This window comes from Hemitrygon akajei, chromosome 17, assembly GCF_048418815.1.
Source record: "Hemitrygon akajei chromosome 17, sHemAka1.3, whole genome shotgun sequence".
Classification (NCBI taxonomy): Eukaryota; Metazoa; Chordata; class Chondrichthyes; order Myliobatiformes; family Dasyatidae; genus Hemitrygon; species Hemitrygon akajei.
This window is the reverse complement of record NC_133140.1, coordinates 76,713,326-76,735,494: the sequence shown is the minus strand read 5'-3', so window position 1 is coordinate 76,735,494 and position 22,169 is coordinate 76,713,326. Positions and strand designations below refer to the sequence as shown.

The 22,169-nt window shown below is 44.2% G+C and overlaps 1 protein-coding gene across 1 annotated transcript in view; it reads left to right on the top strand.

The window, feature by feature from the left end:
- vat1l (vesicle amine transport 1-like) overlaps nucleotides 1-16,971 on the top strand; it is a 185,282-nt gene extending 168,311 nt beyond the window's left edge. Inside the window, exons 8-9 of the mRNA XM_073070404.1 lie at nucleotides 3,018-3,101; nucleotides 16,129-16,971. Of these exons, the coding sequence (XP_072926505.1) occupies nucleotides 3,018-3,101; nucleotides 16,129-16,227 (183 nt within the window). The 3' untranslated portion in view covers nucleotides 16,228-16,971. The remainder of the gene's footprint in view (nucleotides 1-3,017; nucleotides 3,102-16,128) is intronic.
- The last annotated feature ends 5,198 nt before the right edge of the window (nucleotides 16,972-22,169 follow it).

Sequence of the window (22,169 nt, the reverse complement as noted above, 5' to 3'; positions counted from 1 at the left end):
AGAGAGAGAGAGAGAGAGAGAGAATGGGTGAAAGGATTTAGAATGTAAGTCTATTGTCTGATCCACACTCTGGAGCAGAAGGTGGTGGTAATGCACCACTAAGCTGGGTGCCAAACACTTAAAACAAGAAGAAGAAGAAGAAGAAGAAGGATCCTCGACTTCCTAACTGGAAGACCACAATCTCTGTGGATTGGTGATAACATCTCCTCCCCAGTGATGATCAACACTGGTGCACCTCAGGGGTTGGTGCTTAAGCCACTGCTCTACTCTCCATATACCCATGACTGTGTGGCTAGGCATAGCTCAAATACTATCTATACTTGCTGATGATACAGTCATTGTTGGTAGAATCTCAGGTGGTGACAAGATAGCATACAGGAGTGAGATATGCCAACCAGTGTAATGGTGCCGCAGCAACAACCTGGCACTAAACGTCAGTAAGACAAAAGAGCTGATTGTGGACTTCAGGAAGGGCAGGATGAAGGAACACATACCAATCCTCATAGAGGGATCAGAATTGGAGAGAGTGAGGAGCTTCAAGTTCCTGGGTGTCAGGATTCCTGAGGATCTAACCTGGTTCCAACATATCGATGCAGTTATAAAGAAGACAACATAGTGGCTATACTTCATTAGGAGTTTGAAGAGTTTTGATATGTCAACAAATACACTCAAAAACTTATATAGATGTACCGTGGAGAGCATTCTGACAGGCTGCATCACTGTCTGGTATGGTGGGGGGGGGTGGGGGGGCTACTGCACAGGACCAAAAGGATCTGCAGAGGGCTGTAAATTTAGTACATCTTGGGTACCCAGGACATCTTCAAGGAGCAATGTCTCAGAAAGGCAGCATCCATTACTAAGGACCTCCAGCACCCAGGGAATGCCCTTTTCTCACTGTTATCATCAGGTAGGAGGTACAGAAGCCTGAGGGCACACACTCAGTGATTCAGTAACAGCTTCTTCCCCTCTGCCATCCAATTCCTAAATGGACATTGAATCCTTGGACACAACCTCACTTTTTAAAAATATATAGTACTTCTGTTTTTTTGCACAATTTTTAATCTATTCAATATATTGTAATTGATTTACTTATTAATTATTATTCTTATTCTTATCTTCTAATCTATGTATAGCATTGAACTGCTGCTAAGTTAACAAATTTCACGTCACATGCCGGTGATAATAAACCTGATTCTGAATCTGTTGCCAGACGGGATGGTTTGAGAATCTCAGAAACTGCTGACCTCCTGGGATTTTCACCCACAGCAGTCTCTAGAATTTACAGAGAGTGCTGTGATCTGTAGGTGAAAACACCTTGTTAATGAGAGGGGTCAGAGGAGAATGGCTAGACTGGTTCAAGCTGACAGGAAGATGACAGCAACTCAAGTAACCGCATGTTACAGTGTGGCCACGGAGTGTATTTATTGCTTGTTCAGCACTTTGAGGAAAGCTGGGGTGAAAAAAAACTGAAGAAAGTATGAATAACATTTTGTTGCATAACAAACAGACTCAGCATACCTCCAGACTCTGTCTAGCCAATGCAGTGCTTTCTGAACTCTAGACCTGCTGCTATATAGCATGCTTGGTAAATAGCATTTACACAGAAAAATCCCACTGAAGTATAACAATGATCAAACATTAGTTTATGTATGGATCATAATTACTGAAGGATAACTGTTGGTCAGGACACCAGGGAGAACTCCCCTGCTTTCCTTGAAGGTGATATCTTGGAATGATTTATCTCTTTCAAACAGATTAGGTGGAGTCATGGTTTATAACCTCCTTCCATTGACAGCATCTCAGAGAGGGCAGTGATAGCCCCAGCTGCAGTGAAATGAAAGGCTCTTTATGAATGTAAGCTGTTTCAGAGCATAGAACATTGGACATTGCAGCACTGTACAGTTTGTTCGACTTACAATATTGTTGTTGCTGTTGGCTTTTAGTTTCCAGTGGTTATCCTTTGGCTATCGATGACCTCCCATTTCCGTCATCCTCTGGTCTGAGCCAATTACTCAAGGGTGAACCAGGAGCGTCCCATTGTCTAATTTCCGCCTCAACACCTCTCCTCCATGTGTTCTTTGGATGTCCTTTTTTTCTCTCTCTTTCCTTGGAGACTCCATTTTAATGTCTGCCTGGAGACTTTGTTGGTTGGTTTTCTCAAGGTGTGGCCAAACCACCTCCATTTCCGTTTGCATATTTGTATCTGTATGGGTCCCTGGTTGGTGTTTTCCCACAGGGACTGGTTGGTTACTTTGTCAGTCCATCTGATGTTTAGAATCTTTCTCAGGCAATGGTTGATGAAAGCCTGCAGTCTGTAGTGTCTTCTTTGTTCTCCAGATTTCAGAGCCAAATAAGAGCACTGTTTTAACATTTCAGCTGAAGATTCTGATTTTGGTTTTCCTTGATATGACTTTGCACGTCCACACTTCCCTGAAGATGTTGAAAACTACACTGGCCTTGTTGATCCTTGTTGATTCCGCCATATATAATCCCAATGCTTCCAAGATAGACAAAGGAAGTCATGCTGACCTTTTAACCTATTCTAAGATCAAACTAACCTTACCTCCTCCATAGCCCTCCATTTTTCAATCATCCACATGCCTATCTGAGTCTCTTAAATGTCCATAATGTATCCACCTCTACCACTACCTCTGGAGCATGTTCGATGCACCCATCACTCTCTGTAACAAACTTTACCTCTGTTACCGACCCTATACTTGCCCCCAGTCACCTTAAAGTTATGCCTCCGTGTTTTACCCATTTCTGTCCTGGGCAAAGAAGTCTCTGGTTGTCCACTCATTCTATGCCTCTTATAAATAAACTAAACAGTTTATTTCATAACTGACATGGTAATGTAAGTTTTCCCCTGCATAGAGTGGTAGAACATTAATTAGCTGGTCATGAGCTGATGCTAGCATTTGTTCCCTGAGGTGTATGATAATGAATTGAGTGTCTGAAGTTCCTAATGCTGTGTTTAGTTTCTCATTCTGACGCACAGGTCCATCCATGTTTTGCAGGTGAAGGAAGCTATGCAGAGAATCCATGACAGAGGAAACATAGGAAAACTTATCCTGGACGTCGAGAAAACACCAACACCACTGGTGAGTGGTTCTTGTCAAGTCAAGTCAAGTCAAGTCACTTTTATTGTCATTTCAACCATAACTGCTGGTACAGTACATAGTAAAAATGAGACAACGTTTCTCAGGATCATGGTGTTACATGACACAGTACAAAAACTAGACTGAACTACGTAAAAAAAAAACACAGAGAAAACTACACTAGACTACAGACCTACACAAGACTGTGTAAAGTGCACAAAACAGTGCAGGCATTACAATAAATAATAAACAGGACAATAGGGCAAGGTGTCAGTCCAGGCTCTGGGTATTGAGGAGTCTGATAGCTTGGGGGAAGAAACTGTTACATAGTCTAGTCGTGACAGCCCGAATGCTTCGGAGCCTTTTCCCAGACGGCAAGAGGGAGAAGAGTTTGTATGAGGGATGCATGGGGTCCTTCATAATGCTGTTTCCTTTGTGAGTGCAGCGTGTAGTGTAAATGTCCGTGATGGCAGGAAGAGAGACCCTGACGATTTTCTCAGCTGACCTCACTATCCGCTGCAGGGTCTTGCAATCCGAGATGGTGCAATTTCCGAACCAGGCAGTGATGCAGCTGCTCAGGATGCTCTCAATGCAACCCCTGTAGGATGCAATGAGGATGGGGGGGGGGGGGTGGGAGATGCACTTTCCTCAGCCTTCGCAGAAAGTAAAGACACTGCTGGGCTTTCTTTGCTATGGAGCTGGTGTTGAGGGACCAGGTGAGATTCTCCACCAGGTGAACACCAAGAAATTTGGTGCTCTTAACGATCTCTACCGAGGAGCCGTCAATGTTCAGCGGGGAGTGGTTGCTCCATGACCTCCTGAAGTCAACAACCATCTCTTTTGTTTTGTTCACATTAAGAGACAGGTTGTTGGCTCTGCACCAGTCCGTTAGCTGCTGCACCTCCTCTCTGTAAGCTGACTCGTCGTTCTTGCTGATGAGACCCACCACGGTCGTGTCATTGGCAAACTTGATGATACGGTTCGAGCTGTGTGTTGCAGCACAGTCGTGGGTCAGCAGAGTGAATAGCAGTGGACTGAGCACGCAGCCCTAGGAGGCCCCCATGCTCAGTGTGATGGTGGTGGAGATGCTGCTCCCGATCCGGACTGACTGAGATCTCCCAGTCAGGAAGTCTAGGATCCAGTTGCAGAGGGAGGTGTTCAGGCCGAGTAGGCTCAGCTTTCCAATCAGTTTCTGAGGGATGATTGTGTTGAATGCTGAACTGAATTCTATGAACAGCATCTGAACATATGTGTCTTTTTTGTCCAGGTGTGTTAGGGCCAGGTGGAGGGTGGTGGCAATGGCATCATCTGTTGAGTGGTTGGGACGGTACACAAACTGCAGGGAGTCCAGTGAGGGGGGCAGCAGGGTCTTTATGTGCCTCATGACGAGCCTCTCAAAACACTTCATGATGATGGATGTAAGTGCAATGGGACAGTAGTAATTTAGGCAGGACACTGAAGACTTCTTCAGCACGGGGACAATGGTGGCGGCCTTAAAGCACGTTGGAATGGTGGCGCTGCTCAGGGAGATGTTGAAGATGTCAGTGAGAACATCTGCTACCTGGTTTGCACATCCTCTGAGCACTCTACCAGGGATGTTGCCTGGTCCAGCAGCCTTCCGTGGGTTGACCCTGCACAGGGTTCTTCTCACATTGGCCACAGTGAGACACAGCACCTAGTCATTTGTAGGAGGGGTGGACTTACTCGTCACCACAAAATTTTCCACCTCAAACTGGGTGTAGAAGTTATTCAGCACATCTGGGAGGGAGGCATCACCTGCACAGTCAGGTGATGTCTTCCTGTAACTGGTAATGTCCTGGATGCCCTTTCACATGTTTCTAAAAGTTTCAAGTTAAAATGACAACATTATCCTAAGCAACTGGAAAATCAATAAGCATATCAACATTTAATTACTGACAAGAGTTGATTAATTCCAAAATACTAATAAAAATAGCTTTCATATTGTAAGCTTGTTAGGTAATGAAAGCAACTAAATTTGAGTGCAAGTGTAACTCCTCAAAGCATTGCCACCAACTACAAGATGTGTGATGGAATGCTCTTCCCATGCATGGATAAGTACAGAGCTGCTTGTGCAATTTTTTTTTCACGTGGGAGAGAGGGTTTGGTTTTCATTTTATCATTTGTGTTATTTGTTTTTATTTGTGTGCGGTGTGGGAGGGTGGTTGACGTTTTTCTTTGTTGTGTAGCTGACTGGAGAGGACAAGTTTTAGGATTGTATGACATACATACTTTGATAATAAGTGTGCCTTTGAACCTTTTGAACTACTCTCAAGAGGCTTTATAAGGCATTGGTCAAAGTTTCAAAGCTGGATTTTATTGTCAAAGTATGCATGTACAGTGCAACTTTGATACTCATCTTCTCCAGATAGCCATGGAATACAGAAAAACCGTTGGAGATATTGAAAGAAAAGACAATATAGGTAGATGAACTTGGAGCACAGTTGCAGATTGGCGGGTATGATGTTGTAGGCATCACTGGATCATGGCTGAAAGAAGATTATAGCTGGGAGCTCAAAGTCCAAGGATACAAATTGTATCAAAAAGACAGTCAGGAAGGCAGACAGAGCAGTGTTGCTCTGTAGATAAAAAATCCAATGAAATCATTAGAAAGAGGTGACATAGGGTTGGAAAGTGTTGAATCACTGTGGATAGAACTAACAAACTGCAATGGTAAAATGACCCTGATGAAAGTTATATACAAACCACCAAACAGTAGTAAGGATGTGGCCCACAAATTACAACAGAGGATGGAACACGCATGCCAAAAGGGCAAAGTTACAATAGTCATGAGGGACTTCAATATGCAGGTAGATTAGGAAAATCAGGTTGGTGCTGTTTTACAGGAAGGGGAATTTCTAGAGTGCCTATGAGATGGCTTTTTAGAGCTGCTCATGGTTGAGCCCATTAGGGGATCAGCAATTCTGGATTGGGTGTTGTGCAATGAACCAGAATTGATTAGAGAGCTTAAAGTAAAAGAATCCTGAGGGTAAAGTGATCATAACGTAATCGACATCACCCTGCAATTTGAGAATGAGAAGCTAAAGTCAGATGTATCAGCAGTACAGTGGAGTAGAGGTAATTACAGAGACATGAGAGAGGAGTTGGCCAGAATTGATTGGGAAAGAACACTGGCAGGGATGATGGCAGAACAGCAATAGCTTTGAATTTCCAGCAGCAATTCTGAAGGCACAGGGTATGTACATCCCAAAGAGGAAGAAGCATTCTAAAGGAAAGATGACACAACCATGGCTAACAAGAGAAGTCAAAGTTACCAGAAAAGTCAAAAAGAGGGCATATAATAGAGCAAAAATTAGTAGGAAGTTAGAGGATTGGAAAACTTTTAAAAATGAACAGGTCAACAAAAACAATCATTAAGAATGTAAGGACGGAATACGAAAGAAAGCTAACCAATAATATTAAAGAGGATACCAAAAGTTTCTACAGATACATTAGTTTAAAAGAGAGGCAAGAATGGATATTGGACCACTAGAAAATGAGGCTGGAGAGGTAGTAATGAAGGAAACAAAATGATGGACAAACTGAATAAATATTTTGCATCAGTCTTCACTGTGGAAGTTCCAGGAGTCAGGAGGCATGAAATGTGTGAAATTACCGTAACTAGAGAGAAGGATAGGTAGATAAAGCCACCTGGACCAGATGGTGTACACCCCAGGTGGCTGAAGAGTTCATGGAGGCATTAGTAATGATCTTTCAAGACTCACTATATTCTGGAATGGTTCTGGAAGACTGGAAAATTACAAATGTCAGTCCACTCTTCAAGAAGGGATAGAGGCAGAAGAAAGGAGATTATAGGCCAGTTAGTCTGACCTCAGTGGTTGGGAAGATGTTGGAGTCCATTATTAAGAATGAGGTCTCGGGGTACTTGGAGGCACATGATAAAGTAGGGGGAAATCAGCATGGTTTCCTTAAGGGAAATCTTGCCTGACGAATCAGTTGGAATTCTTTGAAGAAATAACAAGCAGGATAGACAAAGGAGAATCAGTTGATGTTGTGTACTTGGATTTTCAGAAGGCCTTTGACAAGGTGCTACACATGAGGCTGCTTAACAAGCTATGAGCCCGTGGTGTTACAGGAGAGCAGTGGCTGGTTGGCAGGAGGCAAAGAGTGGGAATAAAGGGAGCATTTTCTGGTTGGCACCCGGTGACTAGTGGTTTTCCAAAGAGGTCTGTGTTGGGACCAATTCTTTTTACATTATATGTCAATGATTTGGATGATGGAATTGATGGGTTTGTTGCAAAGTTTGCAGACGATATGAAGAGAGGTGGAGGGACAGGTAGTTTTGAGGAAGTAGAGAGGCTACAGAAGGACTTGACAAATTAGGAGAATGGGCAAAGAAATGGCGGATGGAATACAGTGTTGGAAAGTGTATGGTCATGCACTTTGGGAGAAGAAATGAATGGGCTGACAATTTTATAAATGGAGAGAAAATACAAAAAAAAAAACGATGTGCAAGGGGATATGGGAGTCCATGTGCTGGATTCCATAAACATTAATTTACAAGTTGAGGTCTGTAGTGAGGAAGGCAAATGCGATGTTAGTCCTCATTTTGAGAGGACTGGACTATAAAAGCAAGAATGTTGAGACTTTATACAGCACTGGTGAGGCCTCACTTGGAGTATTGTGAGCAGTTTTAGGCCTCGTATCTTAGAAAGGATGTGCTAAAACCGGAAAGAGTTCAAAGGAGGTTCACAAAAATAATTCTAGGATTGAATGGCTTGTCATATGATGAGTGTCTGATGGTGCTGGGCCTGTATTCACCAAAATTCAGAAGAATGAGGGGTGTCCTATTGAAACCTATTGAATGGTTGAAGGCCTTGGTAGAGTGGATGTGGGGAAGATGTTTCCTTTGGTGGAAGAGTCTAACACCAGGGGACACAGCCTCAGAACAGAGTGGCGTCCTTTTAGATTAGAAATGAGGAGGGATTCTTTTAGCTAGAGAGTGGTGAATCTGTGGAGTTCCTTGCCACAGACAGCTGTGGAGGCAAAGTTGTATGTATATTTAAGGCAGAAGTTGTTAGATTCTTGATTGGTCAGTACATGAAATGATACGGGGAGAAGGCAAGAGATAGGGGCTGAGAGGAAATTTGGATCAGCCTTGATAAAATGGCAGAGCAGAAATGGCCTATTTCTGCTCCTATATCTTATGGTATTATGGTCTTATGGTATTAAACTATGCTGATAGTTAATTAATTTCATATTGTGACAACTAGATTAATACCTGGGTCACAATCATTCATTTCTCTCTTAATTGCTGACAATTTCTTTATTTATTTAGAGCTTGAGCTGAAACCAGGTGAACCCTGAATATTTGGGAGGTTCAGGGGGTTGATTTATGGGAGCTTCACAGATAGTGTGTTGCCTCCTGGCTAAAAGGGTCAAGGGCATCTCAGACTGAGTCCACAGCATTCTTAAGTGGTGGGGTGGGCAACTAGAGCATGGTCCACATTGGTACCAATGATATAGGGTGATGAGGTCCTGCAATGTGTGGTCATATAGTTAGGTGCTAAGTTGAAGGACAGGACTTTCAGTGTTGTGATCTTAGGATTGCTACTCAAAATCAAATCAGATCAAGTTTAATTATCATTCAAACCATATGTAGATACAGCGTTTCTCTGGGGCCAAGTTGCAAAACATTCAAAATGGCCAGAAATGTTATAAATAGTGAGTAACATAATTCAGTATAGTGAGCAAAGAAGAATATTCACTTGGAAAAATAACATATATATATATATATATATATATATATATATATATATATATATGTATATATATATATATATATATAGTCCAAGACCCTGAGCGACAGTGTCCGGCAATCAGTAGTACAGTTTCCCAGCACACAATCCTGTCTGTCACTCTACAGCTCGAAGATGGGAGGGCAGCTCCATTAACAAAAACCAGGACCAGCCGAGTGCGAATGTCACACTGTAACGCCTCTGTATCTGCTCGCCAGGTCTGCAGCTACAGGCAAACTCGAGCTTGAGGCCTAGTCCTTGCTACAACTGAGGCTGCTCAGCTTTCACGTCATCTGTCCCACCTCCAGGCAAGGGTAATAGACAGGTGGCAACTTGCATTATCGTTGTCCAACAGAGTCTTGCAATCGCAAGTAAAATGTCCGGGACAATCTCCCACAGTTATACTGCACCAATTTTGATGCTTCCAAGTAGTCGGTAGCAACACAGTCTGCAGCCAGGTCAGCTCCCCCATACCCAAATTGGCTCCACCGACATCCCGGCGGGCTCTACCGATATCCTGACTGACTCCTCTGCCAACATCCCAGTTGGCCCCTTCGACACCTCGGTCGGCTCCTCCTTCAACATCTCGGGTGGCTCCATCGCCGAGACCTGTCCAGCTACTCCGATCAATGAACAGCTCACTGAAGGAGCAGCCCTGCGGTACCGGATGGTCTTCGAGTAGAATTGTCTTTGGATTGTGAAAAACAAAGAAAAAAGCAACTTTGGTTTTCCCCCGAGAGGCCACTGCATTTGCATGTGCTGCCATCTAAGTGGAAAAGTTACTCATGCAGCATGCTATTGAGGGCAGAAATAGGAAGATCATACAGTTAAACACATGACTGTGGAGATGGTGCAAGAGGGCGGGCTTCAGATTTTTGGGTCATTTGGGTTCTCTTCCAAAGAAGGTTGGATGGTTTGCACTTGAACTGAGGGGGGGGCCTAATACCCTAGTGGGAAGGTTTGCTGGTGCTGTGGGGGGGGGCAAGGGTGGGAACCAGACTACAAGAACAGATAGTGGAATGTTAGTGGAGGCAGTTGTTAAGCCTGCATACAAAGGCAGCAATCAAAAAGCTGAGCTGAAGAGCTGTGTATATTTCAATGCAAGGAGTATTATAGAAAAGGCGCAAGAGCTTAGGCCATGGTTCAGCTTGTGAATTTATCACATTGTAGCCATTGGTGAGACTGGCTGCAGGACGGTCAGGACAGGCAGCTCAATGTTTAGGGTGTTTTAGATGTTGTAGAGCAGGAAGACTTAAAGGGAGAGATGTGGCTTAACTAGTCAGGGAAATGCCATGGAAAAGGATAGACTGGAGAGCTCATCTAATGAGGCTTTATGGGTAGAACCTGGAACAAGAAAGGTATGGCCACTATAATGGAATTATATTATAGTCCACCCAACAACTTGCAGGATTAAGAGCAGCAAATTTGGAGAGAGATTGCAGACTGTTGCAAGAAACATAACATTGTGTTAGTAGGTGATTTTAACTTTACACATATTGGCTGGAACTCCCATACTGTAGAAGGATTAAATGAGATAGAGTTTGTCAAATGTGTTCAGGGAAGTTTTCTTAATCAGTACATACTGTATAAGTCTCAACAAGAGAGTGTGCGACACACGATTTGCTGTTAGGGAAACTAAAAGGACAGGGTAACTGAAGTTTGTGTAGGGGAACATTTTGCATCTAGTGATCGTAATGTCATTAGTGTCAAGGTAATTATGGAAAAGGATAGGTCTGGGTCTCAGGTTGAGTATCTAAATTGGAGAAAGGCCATACTTGATGGTATCAGAATAGATCTGGCATGGGTGGATTGGGACAGGTTGCTTTCTGTGTTCTTGGTAAGTAGGAGGCCTTTGGAAGTGAAATTTTAAGAGAATGGTTTGTGTGTTCCTGTCAGAATAAAAGGCAGAAGAGCAATTTTAGGGAACCTTGGTTTTTCAAGAGATAGTGAGGCCCTGGTTAAGAAAAAAGAAGGAGGTGCATATCAGGTACAGGAAGGCAGAAACAAATAAAGTACTTGAGGATTATAAGAAATACAAAAGAACACAGGAAGGAAATCAGGAGGACTAAAAGAAGGCATGAAGTTGTTCTAGCAGGGAAGGTGAAGGAGAACTCTAAGGGATTCTACAGATATATTAACAGCAAGAGGATATTAAGGGACTAAATTGGTCCTCTGGAAGATCAGAATAGTCATCTATTGATGGAGCCAAAAGAGATAGGGAGATCTTTTATGAATTATTTTCAGTTCTATTTACTTGGGAGGCAGACACAGAGTCTATAGAAGTGAGGCAGAGTAGAAGTGATTTTAGATAACAGAGGGGGAGGAGTTTTTGGTCTTGAGGCAAATTTGGGTGGATAAATCCCCAGGGCCTGACAAGGTGTTCCCTCAGACCTTGTGGGAGGCAAGTGCAGAAATTGCAGAGGCCCTAGCAGAGGTATTTAAATCATCCTGAGTGACAGGTAAGGTACCAGAGGATTGGAAGCTAGCCAACATTGTTCCTTTTTTTAAAGAAAGTCTATTAAGTTAAGCTAGGAAACTCTAGGCTGATGAGGCTGATATCAGTAGTGGGAAAGTTATTGGAAGGAATTGGAGGAGACCAGATATGTATGTATTTAGATAGACAGGAACGGATTAGGGATAGTCAACATGGTTTTGTGTGTTGTAGACAGTGTCTAATCAATCTTATAGTGTTTTTCGGAAGTTACCAGGAAAGTTAATGAAGACAAGGCGGTGGATGTTATCTACAGGTCTTTGACAAGTTCCTGCATGGGAGGTTGGTCAAGAAAGTTAAATCTCTTGGCATTCAAGATGAGATCTTAAATTGGATTAGACATTGTCTTCACAGGAGAAACCAGAGGGTGGTCGTAGATAGTAGCCTCTCCGACTGGAGGCCTGTGACTAGTGGTGTGCCGTGGAGATTGCTGCTGGGTCTTTTGTTGTTTGTCATCTATATCAACGATCTGCATGATAATGAGGCAAACTGGATCAGCAAATTTTGCAGGCATCACTAAGATTGGGGGTGTAATGGACAGCGAGGAAAACCATTAAAGCTTGCAAGCGGGATCTGGACCAGCTAGAAAAATGGGCTGAAAAATACCAGATGGAATTTAATGCAGACGAGTTTAATGTATTGCATTTTGGGAAGACTGACCAGCGTAAGTCTTACACAGTGAATGGTAGGCACTGAGGAGTGCGGTAGAGCAGAGCGATCTAGGAATGTAGATGCATAGTTCCTTGAAAGTGCTGGTATAAAGGATCATAAAGAAAACTTTTGGCCCCTTAACCTTCATAAATCAGTGTACTGGGGACAGGAGTTAGGATGTATTGTTATAATTGTATAATACATAGGTGAGGCCTAATTCGGAGTATTGTGTGCAGGTTTGGTCCCCTACCTACAGGAAAGATGTAAATAAGATTGAAAGAGTGCAGAGAAAATTTATGTTGCCAGGACTAGAGGATCTAAATTATAGGGTAAAGTTGAATAGGTTAGGACCTTATTCCCTAGAATGTAGAAGACTGAAGGGAGATTTGATAGAGGCATACAAAATTGTAAGGGGACTAGATGGGCCAAAGGGCCTATTTCTGTAGCTTTCTATGACTCTATGACTTCAAAATGGAGGTCTGTGTAGCAAGGAAGGTTTATATTGATCTATAGGTTAAGACGTTTGCGCAACAACATAGGCCAAGGGGCCTGTAGTGCACTGTAATATTCTATGTTCTAGGTGACCAATTAACCTACTAATTCAGTCTTTGGACTGTGGGCAGAAACTGGAGCATCCAGAGGTCATGGGGAGAACATACAAACTCTTTACAGACAATAGTGGTATTGAACCCAGATTGTTGGTGCTCTAATAGAGTTTTTCTAACCACTACGCTACCATGCTGCCCGCTATAACTGTGATCTTGATGTGTAAGTTTGAATGTCACCATAGCAGCTTAGATACTTTATAATCAATTAATTTAATAAACTGAGCCAATCAGTCCTGTCCGTGTCAATAACAAAGGTCACTGAGGTCATCCAGTGATTGATTTGGCGTAGTCTGTGTGTGACTCCAGACTTACAGTGCAGAGGGTGACTATCAGTCACTCTCTAGAACAGGGGTTTCCAGCCTTGGGTCCATGGACCTCTTGGTTGATGGTTAGAGTCCATGGCATAAAAGAAAGGTTGGAAACCTCTGCACTAAAATGATGCTGCTGGTCATACTGCTAACCATATTCCCTTGCTACAGAGGAGAAAGCATTTTGATCCATCTGCTACATTCCCTCTAGATTTTACCTGGGATCTGTGCTGCCCTCATTCCCAGCGACTCCCTCCAGATTCTACCACTCCCCTACAAACGAAGGGCAACCCACTGTCGCTAATTAACCCACCAAGCCACACGTATTTGGTGTGTGAGAGGCATCCAGAGAAAACCTGCCTGGTCACAGGCGGATCCTGCAGACTCCACACGGACAGAATCAGACATTAGGAACATGGTCAGCACCATCCTGGCTAGTCTACCATGCTGCGTATAACTAAAGGGCATTGGGAAATGCTAGCCCTGATAACTGTACCTGATGACTAACTAATTGGAAATGAAATATAAGGTCCCAATGGTTCAATGGTTCCATTTAATATCACAATATAAACCCTGAAATTCTTACTCTCAGCAGACATCCATGAAACTGAAGAAAAACCCCAAAGAATGAATGACAGAAAAAATATAAGAGCCCCAAAGACCCCTCTCCCCTCCCACACACAAGCAGCAGCAAAAGCATGAATTCTCCCCCCTCTTATCCCAGCAGAAAGCACAGGACCCCCAACACCCACCATGCAAGCAACAGCAAAGCCCCCAAAGAGAGACCTTGATCTGCAGTCCACCAAAAACCATTGCTCACCCAACAGTTCGACATTTCACAGTCTCTCTCTCTCTCTCTCTCTCTCTCTCTCTCTCTCTCTCTCTCTCTCTCTCTCTCTCTCTCTCTCTCTCTCTCTCTCTCTCTCACTCCTCACAAGTAGACAAGTTTAATTTAAGTTTCTTTTCTTTACAAAGTCCCATGTCCTATCCCTCACAAGGTTCATTTCACAACATTTGCATGGGAGCCTCTGGCATTTTATACTTTAATTTCCTCTCATTATCCATAAACTTATATTATTTTGTAATAATAGCGATGATTCAAATGAAGCTGAATTAACCAGAACAAAAGTAATTTCATATTGTTAATATATAATTACACCATTTCTTCATGGTTGATTTAGTTGAAGAATTTCCTTTATTTTACTGCAGAGACTTGTATATTGCTTCTGGGTTGATGCCTGTTGCGTTCTCATTTGATCTCTGGGTGCACAGCCTCACAGAGAAAAAGTTACAATTTGAGCAGACATGGGAACTAGGCATTGAAAAAGAAAAGTAGTGAGAAGGATGGGGGTATAATCTTAGAAAGGGCTATAGTGAAGTAGATATTGGACAGCTTATTGCCAAAGCTTAATCCCAACTATATGGGATTATTTAGGATCTCATGCTGGCCCTAACCAGACCATGCCAACAGTGAAACCTCAATTGACCATGCTCACCTCAATCTGTCTCTGTTCCATCAGACCATAAGATGAAGGAGCAGAATTAGGCTGTTTGGCCCATCGAGTCTGTTTTGCCATTAAATTAAGGCTGATTTATTTTCCCTCTCACCTCCATTGTCGTGCTTTCTGCTCGTAACCTCTGATGTCTATACTACTCAAGATCCTAGCAACCTCCTCTTTAAATATACTCAGTGATTCAACAGCCATCTGCGGCAATGAATTTCACAGATTTGCCACCTTCTGGATGAAGAAATTCTTCCTCATCTCTGTTCTAAAGGGAGTTCTGATTTTTTTTTACAGCCAGCACAACCAGCTGGTTGTAAAGCTGTTTATTCTTAAAGCACACATTTATATTGCACTTCTAAAACATCCCGAGGAGTGTTCAGTGAGCGTGATCAGACAAGACCTGCCTCTGAGGAATGTGTCACTGACCGAAACCTTGGTCAAAGGTGCAGGTCAGTGGAGTCAGCATGAGGCAGAAGGATGGAAGAGGGAACTCCAGAGCTCAGGGCAATGGCAGGTGGAGGGATGACTGATGGTAATGTAGGGAGTAGAAGACAGGAAGAAGGGAAGTTATGTACTGCAAAGTAATATTTTAATCCAGAGTCTTAGATTAGATACAATCTATTGACATAGATTGACGTGGGTAACATACAGTTGTGGACACACAATCGGACCTAGCTCTTCTTATTAGCCCGACGTGCACTAGGATTCCAACACCCATCCCTCCTGCGTTTCTTGAGTTCGGCTCTGTTTTAGTCAGGTCATGTGTCAGGTTTTGACATTTTCATCCTTGTATACAGATCCCTGCACCGACTCAGCCATCTCTAACTCTGCCATCTCCTTAAGCCGCCCAACCTTCAAATTACCCTCTGTACTTCCCAAGGTTTTCCCTTTGGATTCTCCCTGAATCACTCCATCGGTAACGGCCATGCCTTCAAATCCCAGCGCCCGCAGCTTTGGAAAACCTTCAGCAATCTTTATTTCTCTGTTGCTATTTAAAACCTGCCTCTTCAACAGAAATTTGCTCAGCTCCCCTTACATTTCTTTCTGTAGCTGTGTGACGATTATCCTTTCTTTGATAACCCATCTCTCAACTCCTTGAGGTGGTCCTGCCACGCTTAAGTGTGCTATATAAATGCAAGTTCTTGTTAAAATGAGAATATTGAAGGTTCAGCAGAGAGAATGGAAGCTTTTCATCTGCCTTTTAAGCCAGAACAGAATTATTATTGCACAGAAAAACCATTGAATCTACTGAATGCATTCTCGCCCTAAGCAGAGCAATTTATTGAAGATAGTTCCTCTTGTCTTTGCCATAGTGCTGCAGATTAACATCCCCTGAATACCCATTCTATTTCTTTCGAATGATCCAGTTGACTCTAATTCCAACACATCAGATCATAAATGTTCTCTGCATAAAAGAAGACTTAACCAATGCACGTACAATGTTTTAGAAACCGTTTCTTCCCTTCCACCATCAGATTCTGAATGGTCCATCAACCCATGAACACAACTTCACTATTTTGCTCTGTTTTTGCACTATTTATTTACTGATCTATCTACTTTCTTATTGTAATTTTTACATATTGTACTGAAATGCTGCCAAAAGCAATAATTTCATGACGTATATCAGTGATAATAAACCTGACTCTGATTCAGTGTGCATGGACAACCAATCCCTTCTTCTTGCTTCCAGATGGCAAGCGACAGCACAGAGACAAGTGAAGCGGGTGAGGAGGAGGAAGATCACGAGGGAGACAATGGCAACAAGGAGCGCATGCCCTTCATCCAGTAAGGAGCGGGCCGAGGTGACCGGTGCAGGGCCAAGAGAAACCCCTCCCACCCCCCCAACCCCGAAGTGGATTAATTTCTTTTCATTTGGTCGCTGGAGGAAGGAATGATTCGAGGAGGTGTCCCTGATGCGCCAGTGAACGAATGCTGTCGTACTGTGCTTATTTGTGTTTGTCTGCAATCAGCCAAGCTACAAGCTGAATCATAGTGACCTGAATTACTAAAGTGCCATATCCTTTCCACTGCAGTATTAATGACCAACTTTCTGTGTTAAGATCCTTCGAACAAGAAACTCATAGTGTTATGTTTCTACTTATTTTAAAGCGGGAATTGTCCTTTCTTTGTGAATTTATTCCTGTCTTTATTGTGTCCCCATTATTACACTCAAGTACCTTTTTTTCTTTTCTCTTTCTTAGTTTCTTGTGCATGATTCTGTTAACTTATTGGTGCCTGTATTTATTCCAATATACACTGACCAGCAACCGTTCAGTAAGTCAGCACTAAATATTTCCGGACATGCAACTTTTACCAGTACACGTGACAGGAATTCGCTTCTCAACTTGCTTTACCGAAGAAAAGAAAACAGTGTAGGCCTATATGTCAGCTCCAGAGCCTAAATAACGTGAATGGAGTTCTAAATTTGTTAATTTGTTGTATTTGTCGCATTAGTGCTTTTGTTATATTGTGCCTATCAAACATTGTTTACATAAAATGACAAAAAAATAAAAAATAATAATTAGCAATTGAACTTTAGTAAAGTGATGACTTGATTTTCTACAAAGGTGATTAAAGTGACTGGCAAATAGCATATGAGACGGGCCAGATGGCCCACTCCTGCTCCTATTTCTTATATGTTCCACTTCCTTATATGAGACCATAAGTATTCTTATGCAGTACAGTGCAGAAGTCTTATTATGCAGCTAGGGTGCCTAAGACCTTTGCACAGTACTGTAGTAATCTCATGCACAGTCGACCCTCCTTATCCGCGGGTTCCGCGTGCGTGGATTCAACCAACCGCGGATCAGAAAAACCTGGAAGTTCTCTCTCCAGCACTTGTTGTTTGAGCGTGTGCAGACTTTTTTTTCTTGTCATTATTCCCTAAACAATACAGTATAACAACTATTTACATAGCATTTACATTGTATTAGGTATCATGAGTAATCTAGAGAGGATTTAAAGTATACAGGAGGATGTGCATAGGTTACCGCGGATCAGGAATCAAAAAAAAAAGTTCTCTAAGTTGGAATAGATACATCCAGTATTATTTAGCGTCTGTTGGTCAAACGTTTGTCTTGATATATAGTATATATTTTACCTTTCTATGCATATAAAACACTTAAGAAATGTATATATTTCAATAATTAAACCACTGCATTGCTTAGTAATAATTGTAGCTTTCATCGGGGCAGGGCCTTCACATACTCCATTATTCTCACTTTATCCTTTAAAATTGTTTCAATCGTTGACCAACTGCAACCTAATGCTTTTCCAATGACTGATGGCGTTTCACCTCTTTCCAATCGCTTTATTATTTCCGCTTTATTTTCAATCATGACGGTTTTCTGTCAACGGAACAGAAATACTGCAGGAGGCGGGTTCCGAGCTCCGCCATGTCCTGAAGTCCTCTGCACTGAGACAGGTTAAATAAGGTCCGGTGCTCCGCCAGGTCCTAAAGTCCACCACATTGAGACAGGTTAAATAAGGTCCAGTGCTCCGCCAGGTCCTAAAGTCCACCACACTGAGAGGTTAAATAAGGTCCAGTGCTCCGCCAGGTCCTAAAGTCTACCGCACTGAGACAGGTTAAATAAGATCCAGTGCTCCGCCAGGTCCTAAAGTCCACCGCACTGAGAGGTTAAATAAGGTCCAGTGCTCCGCCAGGTCCTAAAGTCCATCGACTTGCGCATCCACATTTTTTGGTATCCACGGGGGGGGGTCCCAGAACCAATCCCCTGTGGATAAGGAGGGCTAACTGTATTGCACTATACTGCTGCTGCCAAAAAAAACAAATTTCATAATATACGTGAGGAATTCCACAGGGGACCAGGGGCACAACTTTGAGGCGCAGGTGCTTGGTGAGGTCTGTAGGCATCTGGGAGTTACCAAAACACAGACCAGTCGCAAAGTATTGGGCTGCTGGAACACGTTAACCACTCCCTGGCTACGCAGCTTGCCACCCTCGTTAGCCATCACCAGCACGATTGGGAATGATGCCAGGCAGCATTCAGGAGAACTGCACACGCTGGTGGATCTGGTGCTTAGTCCCCACCCCTCCAGAGCCAGAGATTCCTCAGGAGGCTGGGTTGGAGTACTTGCAGCACCTCGGGGGGGGGGGCACCTGCAGGCCGTTAAAGATGCGGCTCAGCGGAACCGAAGCACAGCCAGCGGCTGGCAAGAACAGGGTCATGATGCTTGCAGCCAGGGACAGGGCTTGACTGTGGGGGATGAGTGTGTGTCTATTGCCCCTCTGGAAGAAGGGACTATCCCCCAAGCTGGGAAACCACTGGAAGGGGCTGGGGGAGGTGCTCAATCGCATCTCCGATGTGGTATACTGGATGCGGTTGCCTGAGCGGCAGAAGGCAGTTGTGCTGCGCTGGGGCCGGCTGGCACCGTATCAGCCCTTGGCCACCACTGACCCAGTGAGGATGAAGGAAGGAATTGCCACTCCAGGTGCCTTGCCTCTTGCCTCACCAAACAGTGCCTCCCTGGGGGGACTGCAGACACGCTCAGCACCTCTGGTGGCAGTGTCACCCACCACCAGGTCTCTTGGACTTTGTCATGGACTCTGGGGTTGCCGGGGACAACTGACCCCTCAAGTAGGGCAGTGTGGCACTCTGAGCCAGGGTGGGGGGGTGGTGAGGTGGTTACATGGTCAACAGCTTGCCCCAGCATTTCTGGTGGCCTGCGCTACTTATTGTTTTTGTTTTAAAATGCTTTTGTAAGATTATGTTGGGATGCTCGTTCATTTATTGTAACATTTTAGCTTGGGTTATACAGTTACAGGGTTCCCCCATTATCTGAAGGTAGAGTGTTCCTATGAACCGGTTCGTAAGCCGGAATGTCGTAAAGTGAAGAAGCAATTACCATTTATTTATATGGGAAAAATTTGTGAGCGTTTGCAGACCCAAAAAGTAACCTACCAAATCATGCCAAATAACACACAAAACCTAAAATAACAGTAACGTATAGTAAAAGCAGGAATGATCTGATAAATACACAGCCTATATAAAGTAGAAATACTGTTCTGAAATCATTGCAGCACTGTCCATCGCAGCGAAAATCTCACGCAAGCGCTCTCGGCTGCACTGTCTCCAGTAACCTTTAAGCTATGAAGCTGCCAAATCATCCCGAATAACACATAAAAATAAACAGCCTATATAAAGTAGAAGTAATGTACGTCCAGTGTAGTTTCACTTATTGGAATCAGGAAGACAGCGAACACACTGATGATGGTGTGTTAGGCTGAGTCGTCGGAGGTTGGGGTGGTGGGAGGTAGAGGAGATTGGGGTGTCATCTCATCGTCATCTGTTTCCATCAGGGCAGGCAGGTCATCTTCTATGTCTGCCTGCCTCGATGTCAAAGGTCGAGGTTCATTGTCTGCTGTGGCTGATGTGGAAGGCTTGAAAAACGACAGTATGCTTGACTGCTTAGCCTCGCGCATTTTTCTGTCATACAGTTCTTTGTAAGCACCCAAACACCCAAACCATCCTGCAAATATGCCCTAAACCTACGTACCCTTTCAAAATTAAAGTCATACTTTTTTGCAATCATTGCAGCGTTGTCAATCGCAGTGAAAATCTGACGCAGTTGCTTCACGTTCAATTCCTGGACGACTTCACTTCCGGTCTGTTCGCTACTGCATTTGGTTTCGATTGTTATCCTTTCCTCTTCCAATTGTATCAGCTCTTCATCTGTCAGTTCTTGGTCATGGGATGCCAAAACCTCTTCAACATCATCTTCATTAACTTCCACAAGCCAAACTCACTATATCCTTACTTCATTCACCATGATCAAAATGCCTAGTTATGTCTAAGTGTAACATCCTTACACGCTCTTTTAGGCTTTTCCGATACCTTAGAACTCATCTTGCTAATAGATGTACAAAATAAATCGACATAAAGCACAGATGCTCACAGGCACGTGTTTAAGCAATGCCGGCTAGAATGCAGTTCTGGGGGAGGAGCTTGGCTGCTCGGGGCGCGCACTGCCTTTTCTCGCGAGCTGCCTTTTTTCGTAACAGTGAAAACACCTTCTGTTAGTGAAAACGGGTAACTAATGTAGGTCTTTCATAACAGCAAGGTGTCGTAAAGCGAACGTTCGAAAAACGGGGGACACCTGTATTCGCTTGTGTGTTTGTGGGTCACCCTGAGACTGTAACCAGGGTGTGTAATAATCACCTCCCCCCGTCGGTATGTGACGGATGGCTGCGCTGGGATGTGACATGGCGCTGGTGTGGGACAGTCCTGGGCCACATGGCCTACCTCGCCACACTGGTAGCAGAGGTTGCTCCGTGGCACGTGGCGGGGTCAGCGCAGCGCTGGTCAGACCTGTCTCTCGACCTCCTCCTTGTCAGATTCCCCCACTGCCTCATTAACACAAGCGCAGGTTCGTGGCTTGCGGGGTGACGCTGGAACGCCTTGGGAGGCTGAAATTGTTTCTGCCCCCTCCACCTCAGCCTGCGATGATAGTGATGTCAGGTGAACATGCTGCCAAAGGCGATCTGGCGTCAGCATCTTTACAAAGGCGTGGAGGGCCACGGGAGGGAACTAGGGGTAGCCAAGCTAAGCACAATGGTGGAGATCTGTGGCGAGAGCCCCCAGGTTTTCTCCCGCACAGCGCCTCCTGCTACACAGATCTTTCCTCATTGCTTACTCCAATGGCCTCTGCTTGAAGTGCCACTCCAGCATTGCTACGAGGGCCCTGTAGTCACGCTGCTCAGCAGGCATTAGGTAAGGGAGGGCCCGTAGGACATCCTCCTCTTGTGCCGGGCAAGGTGCACCGCTGTCTCGGTGGGGCTCCACCCGTTGTGCCATGTGTCAAATTGGACTTCCGCCAGGTAAAGCTCCAGCCAGCCGGTAGCATTGTATCTGGAGAGCTTCAGGATGGACCGTACGATGTTAATTGCTGGGGCCCAGCAGTCCTCTGCTTTCTCCGGCGTTGTTGGTAGTGCCTGCCACAATGCCCTTCCTCCGTGGCTGTTTCGTCTTGGGCTCCCTGGCGCAGGCTGTGAGGGAGGCAGTTGATGCGCTCCGCCGTGTCCCCTAGGTTGGGGATCCTGGGCATACGCACCCCATCGGGATTCCCTAAGAAGGCATGATGCTCGATTCCCAGGTTCTCCCTCAGGTCAGTGTCCTGTCCTCGGGAACCCCGTCTGGGTGGTGCAGGGAGGCATACTGCCTGCTCCCTCGAAGTATTGCCTGGGTCTTAAGGCACTCCATCCAATGTTATAGCTCTTCAATTTTGCTGTGAGTTTGTCATCCCACTCCTAACACCACTGTAGCAAGCATTCGGTCCATGATGACAGACGAAAAGGGCTTGAATATCTCAACTGCCAGTTTTATTGCAACAAGCACAATAACAGACAATGCGGCAAGTATATCAGCCAATGATTCACACACATTTGACACACAATTGTTGAGACAAGAGGGATTGTGGCAAAGGCAAGGATTTCAGTCTAAGGGAGACGTGGAAGACTGTGGAACCTCGAAACTGGAGCAAGAGACAACCTGACGGATGGTTAATGTGTCCAGCAGCAGCTGTGGTGATAAAAGGAATGTTGAATTTTTGGGTCAGAACTAGGTTCTTGATTAGTCAGGGTGTCAAAGTTTATAAGGAAAAGCCAGAAGAATGATGCTGAGCAGGGTAATAAATCAGACATGATGGAAATGTGGAGCAGATTCAATGGGCTGAATGGCCTAATTTGCTCCCGTTCTATGGTCTTATCTCATC